General features: G+C 38.3%; 1 protein-coding gene across 1 annotated transcript in view; it reads left to right on the plus strand.

Moving 5' to 3' along the window:
* The window catches only part of LOC119793568 (mitochondrial poly(A) polymerase), a 28,928-nt gene extending 25,602 nt beyond the window's left edge, over positions 1 to 3,326 (plus strand). The window contains exons 8-9 of the mRNA XM_038300772.1: positions 1,452 to 1,525; positions 2,776 to 3,326. Coding sequence (XP_038156700.1) covers positions 1,452 to 1,525; positions 2,776 to 3,123 — 422 coding nt within the window. The 3' untranslated portion in view covers positions 3,124 to 3,326. The remainder of the gene's footprint in view (positions 1 to 1,451; positions 1,526 to 2,775) is intronic.
* The last annotated feature ends 2,674 nt before the right edge of the window (positions 3,327 to 6,000 follow it).

A 6,000-nucleotide genomic window follows, 5' to 3' on the forward strand; every position in this document is an offset into this window, starting at 1 on the left:
GATTAAAGTCAGAATTCAGAGAAAACAGTCAGAATTCTGAGATTAAAGTCAGAATTATTAGATTAAAGTCAGAATTCTGAGATTAAAGTCAGAATTCTGAGATTAAAGTCAGAATTATGAGATTAAAGTCAGAATTCAGAGATTAAAGTCAGAATTCAGAGATTAAAGTCAGAATTCTGAGATTAAAGTCAGAATTCTGAGATTAAAGTCAGAATTCAGAGAAAACAGTCAGGATTCTGAGATTAAAGTCAGAATTCTGAGATTAAAGTCAGAATTCTGACTTTTTTCCCAAACTATACTGAAATAAAATAAAAAAAATCAGTAAATTTTTTCTTTTTTCTTTTCAGTGACCCTAATCCTCTTCCGTAGTTTTGCCATTTTAATAAATTATTGAAATTTTTAAGTTTGTTTATTTAGAAATGTAACTTACTGAAAGTCTATCTTTAAGATTTACTGGAAAAATCATCTATAGATGAATAAATTCCTAAAATAATCCATAGGTTCAGAACGAATCAGGTCAGAGTATAGCCTCAGTGTTTTATTGAATATTTTAGTACTAATTCACAGACCTGGATTGGTTCGGTTTCATATGGGCTGATCACCCAGTTCTAAGAGACTGATCAGTTTGTGCACCTTTAACCACATTAGGACTAAAAGCAATGGAAAAGCACGATCCACAATCCACTGGAATTTTTTTCCAAGTTTGAAGACGTTTCGCTTCCAATCCAGGAAGCTTTTTCAGTTCAAAATCTCAGAAATAGCGTTGAGTTCGAGGTTTTATACAGTAGCCCATCAAAGCCTTGTTTTTGTTTAGAAAACATGCAAATAAAAACAGAATAGGGGTCGTTTGGCTTCTTTTGTTAGCCTGCAATGTCTCATATATGTCTATAGATATTGGACATGTAACTCAATTTGCATGTTTTTAAAATAAAAACAAGGTTTTAATGAGCTACTGTTTAAAACCTGGAACACTATTCCAGACGTTTTGAATTGAAAAAGCTTCCTGGATGGGAAGCGAAACGTCTTCAAACTTGGAAACAAAGTCCAGTGGATTGATTTTTAATTTTCTTTTTTTTTGGAAAGACTATGACCTGGATGACTGAGAATCTTCACCAGCATTCAGTACATTCATTGCTTTAAAACTATCAAGAAAAATTCTCTCTAGTTTAAGATTTTGGATCCTAAAGAGATCTTAGCATATAAAAAAAATAATAACAAAGACAATATATCCACTATTTAAAAACAGCTTAACATTAAACATGATCCAAAATACCAGACAGCATTTTTTAACTATAGAGAAGAGGTTTATACAGGAATTGGCAATGCAGGATCACATCCACGCGTACAGGTTGATAATGCTGTGGTTAAAACTTCTTTTTTCTGCTTGTTGGCTTTTATGGAGTGACTAGATTGATCTTAGTTCTAACTCTGCACCTTCTCATCTGTTTCAGACCAACTGCTGAGTGACTTTTTTGAGTTCTACGCCACATTTCCATTCAGCAGGATGTCCATAAACATCAGAAAGGTATGATCTGCTATATTCTCTGTCATGGTAACAACAAGACAGGCTTTAAAATGAAACCAATGGAGTTTCACTGAGTTTTTCAGAAAATGTTTGAACACCTATTCAGGAGTCTTTCTCAATATGGAATCAGAAAAACTGAGTCACAGTTTGGTTGCGTCCAATTCAAGCCTGATGAGAAAGGTGTTTCACCATACTACCATAGGAATAATAAAGATATTAGTACCTAAAGGATTCATTCATTCATATAGTCCCTGCTCAAAAAGAGAAAAAAAAATCTTTAAGAGATCAAGATTGAGGGAATATCAGCCATGGTATATATATTTTTACCACAGAAAAATCCTATCAGAAATGAAAAAAAAATCTTCAGTTTTTGACAGATTTTCCTCTTGGCCACTAGGGGTCAGTATGCATCACCCACAAACTGTCTTTTAAACACTTAACTTTGCTTTTTTAAACCCAAACAGATCTCTAGGAAATGTTTATGGCAAAGAATCAACAACTAGGATTGAATCTTTCATGGCGCAACATTTTTGTTTGAGCACCACATCTGACCTGGAGTAACCATGACGACGACACTAGGTCAAGCCTTGTCCTGCCTCACTGTAAACAGAGGAAAAGATGGTGTAACTTTCCTTCAGCTTCTTTTTGTCTGTTTTATATTCATCTCTCCCCTTGGAAGGTCATCTAGAGGAAGAATTAAGTCATTTATCATGGGAACAATGGGTGATGAACCTCCTGCCTTGTTACTGGTTATTACACAATCATTCTCAGTGCAAATAATGTCCAGGAGGGTTTTTCATGCGGTGGTCGAGCCATTCAGAGACCCGATTAGAGCTTAATAAATCGATCCCCGTGAGAACAGAGGGGCCAGCCGGATTAATATCGGGGATTATTCTGAGGTTTGACACAGCTGAGGAAGCCTGCAGGTAGACGGCGGCCGTGACCGAGGCGCACGGCTTTCACCGCTGCTGCTTTGGCCATAAATCACTTTTACTGGGCTGCAAGTCTTCAGCTCATTCCACCTCTTCAGCAGGTTACAGCAGCCATGGAGGTTGTTGGCCTCTCCCTGACCCACGCTGGGATGGGTCATTCAAAGCCTGCCGGAGCGTAATGAAACGCACAGTATATGCTCATGCTAACATGCTCAATAAGTTCAAATCCGTCTCGTTAACATTGCTGATTGTTTTTGACCAATCAAATGAAAATGTTCAGGTCTGCTTTTTACACCTTTTATCGTCTTGTTTCTTCAGGGCAAAGAGCAGAACAAACCAGAGGTGGCGCCGCTGCACATCCAGAATCCTTTTGAGACGTCCCTTAACGTCAGCAAGAACGTCAACACCTCCCAGCTGGACCGCTTCGTGGCTTTGTGTCAGGAGAGCGCGTGGCTGCTCCAACAGAGTGAAACCAGAACGCCGAGGGGCGTAGGTGTGGGGGACACCCCCGCTGCGTGGGGCCTCGCCACCCTGCTCCTGCCCTCTCAGGTGGCAGGAATCAAAGGTCGTAAGAAGCGAAAACGGGAGCCGGCCAGTGAGAGGATTAAGAGCTTACTGGAATCTCTGAAAAACAAAAACGAAGGAAAGAAAAGCTCGGACTCATGAAGTTCACAGCAGAGTTTGAAACTTTTCACCCATCTGCAGAGGCAGCAGCTGAAGAACTCTGGCTGCAGTCCCTGACATGGACACCAGGGGGCGATCCTGCCCCTATATGACTAGAGGCTGAGTGGAACTGTAGGGATATTAGCTGTTTACATTACTGTAGACTTCCTACTTTGTTTTAATAAACAATACGGCTGACGACTGGACCTTTCTGAATGGAAACTGATCACTTCTAATAATGTCATCAGTTTGCTATTTTTTTCAGATTATATTTTAAAACACTATTACAAGATGAATTGAGTGATGTTTTACTGCAAACTAAAACCTCAAACCCCATAAATAAAGATCACAACCTAATAAACAAAAGTCCCATTTTAGCAGAAACAAGCTTTCACACTGGTACCAGAGTCAATAAATATGTTATAATGTAGTTTTTGAATATTTCTTTACCCACAAAAGACATTTCCTTTTATTTATTTTTAGCAAAGAAAGATTATATAGAAAGATTATATGGATATTAATTTCTGCTAAATGAGACACATTTATTTTTTTTAGTTCAAATTATCTAAAAATCTGTTATGTTTTTAAATATGTAATGTTTTTTTTTATTTTTTTATTTGAATGTTTCAGAAATTTAAATGTGAATATTATCGATTTATTTCCTAAGTAATGACAAAATGTTCAAGGAAAAATTAAAACAGGACATCCAGACAAAAACCAAACAAACTTTCTGATTCGATTTAAACCTCTGGTGAAATTACTTTTTTTTTTTTTTTTTCTAGGAGCATTTCAGAAAAAAAATCATAGAAATTCAGACTTAGACGCCCAATTCTGACTCGACTTGTGAGGTCACAATTACTAGCTTTCACCAAAAGACGCCTCGCTTGCTTCATGTCTCTAAAGCAAAACTGGTTTAACTTTATCGATCTCGTTCAAATAAGAAGACTGCAGTTGATTATAGAGGTTATGGGGGGGGGGGGGGGAGTGCCGCAATGTGAACGTGTGCTGTATTTAATTATAAAACTCTATGAAGAGATTAGAAATGTAACTGAAAAATAAAAGGGAAATACTTTTACCATTCATTAAAAAAAAGAAAAAACCTGGATTGCAGGCCATTGCTGGAAGTTTGAATGGGTAATAATTTATCACCTGTTTCTTCACTCGCTTTGTTTCCAGAGATGTATTTAAAAAAAATTTTAGTTTTAACCGGTGTTTCTTCACAGCAGTTTAAATAAGTGTTAGTCTTTTGATAAAAATGTTCATTGTTTTTTGTGAAAATTTAAATACTTCTGTCCCAGTTTAGTTCCAGTCTAGAGAAAATAGCCAGATTGTAGTGTAGTTTTCAAATCCAATCAGAAAAATTTTAGTTATTTTCATGATTCATTCAGATAATAAATCTAACCTGGACTAAATGACAAAATATTGCAATCCAAGATATTAACACTTTTTGTCACATTTAACCTAACTGGTGAAAAAGAAGCACAAAAAGCTCCTCAAAAATGGCCGCCCAGAGCAATCACACTGTTCAACAAAGCAATGACAAGAACTTGAAATCTAGACCAAATTATGTTCAAATATATTTATATATATATAAATATAGAGAGACCCCTGTCCGACTTCACTCTCCTGCAAAATGCACAGTGTGTGGGGGATATTTAGGGCCTGATACAGGATGCTGCATAGCCCCCTAACCCAAAGAAAGCAAAAGGTCTAAGTAGATATTCAGATATGTATTATAAATTAATCATTTCCCTTATTGTAAAGGAATGTTTATTTGCTTAAGTTAATAGACAATTTTCAGCAGCATTTGGGTGGATGGGCAGGATACAGTCTTAACAGGTCACCAGGCCCTCAAAGGGGCTGGTAATATTTGATTTCAGTCTGAAAAACTCACAAAAAGAGAAAAGACAATTAGGACTAATTTATTGAGACAATTACTTTGTCTTTGGCGCTCAGACCTCGGCAGGAAACATAGAGCTTAATTTTAATAGATAGGCATGGACAAGAGCTAAGAATTGGGCTGTTTCCCCCCCAGGCCTAAAACTGGTGGTGAAGTGGAGATAGATGAAGTTGGTCAGTCTGTAGACTGCTGGTTAGTGAGACGGTCTGCTGAGCTTTATGGAGAGATCCAGTGGACTGTGTGAGCTGATACTAGGGCTTCACTCAGGGACCTGGAATATGGAAGTCCAGTTGGATAACACAGGTTGAGAGAACCTGTCCATGATCAGCAAGCATGAAGCGACAGTGGAGAGGAAAAACTCTCCGTTGGGAGGAAACCTCTGGTAGAACCAGGCTCAACATGGCGGTCTTCTGCTGGACCGGTTAAGATGAGACGGAACGCAGTAAGAGTCCGGGAGGAATGACACTCCCAGGTGGGTTGAAACGGTGTATTCTGAATGAAGTCTAAGCGCATCTGCCGCCTGCGCACAGGTGCGTATCTGAGACCTTTTAAAATGAGCTTTGGATGCCGATTGGCTTTCGTGGAGGTGTGGTTCAAAGCTGATTGGCTGTGTAGCAGGTGGATGTATGAAAAAACAAGGAGTTTCTTCAGTTAAATTTCCACCTAGGCTCCATTAAATGCAACTCATTCTGATATATGTAGCTTAAACTCGTTGCCATTTCAGATGGCTTCCTACAAGACACAGTTTGGACTTAGACCAGATCTGAATACCATAAATCAGTAAGAACACAATCTAATCTAATTGCCATAATAACTGCTATCATAATAAATAGTGCTCTGGCAGTAAGGAAGGAGCTAAGTCCAGGAAGCACCAATGCAGTTAGGATAGACACCTCCTGCTGTTCCTAGCTGCAGCTAATGCTGCGTTCACACCGGACGCAGCAGGCGCTGCAGAAGCAGCGAGTTTACATGCAAAGTCA

The sequence above is a fragment of the Cyprinodon tularosa genome, unplaced genomic scaffold, assembly GCF_016077235.1.
Source record: "Cyprinodon tularosa strain WSP-4 unplaced genomic scaffold, ASM1607723v1 ctg456, whole genome shotgun sequence".
NCBI lineage: Eukaryota > Metazoa > Chordata > Actinopteri > Cyprinodontiformes > Cyprinodontidae > Cyprinodon > Cyprinodon tularosa.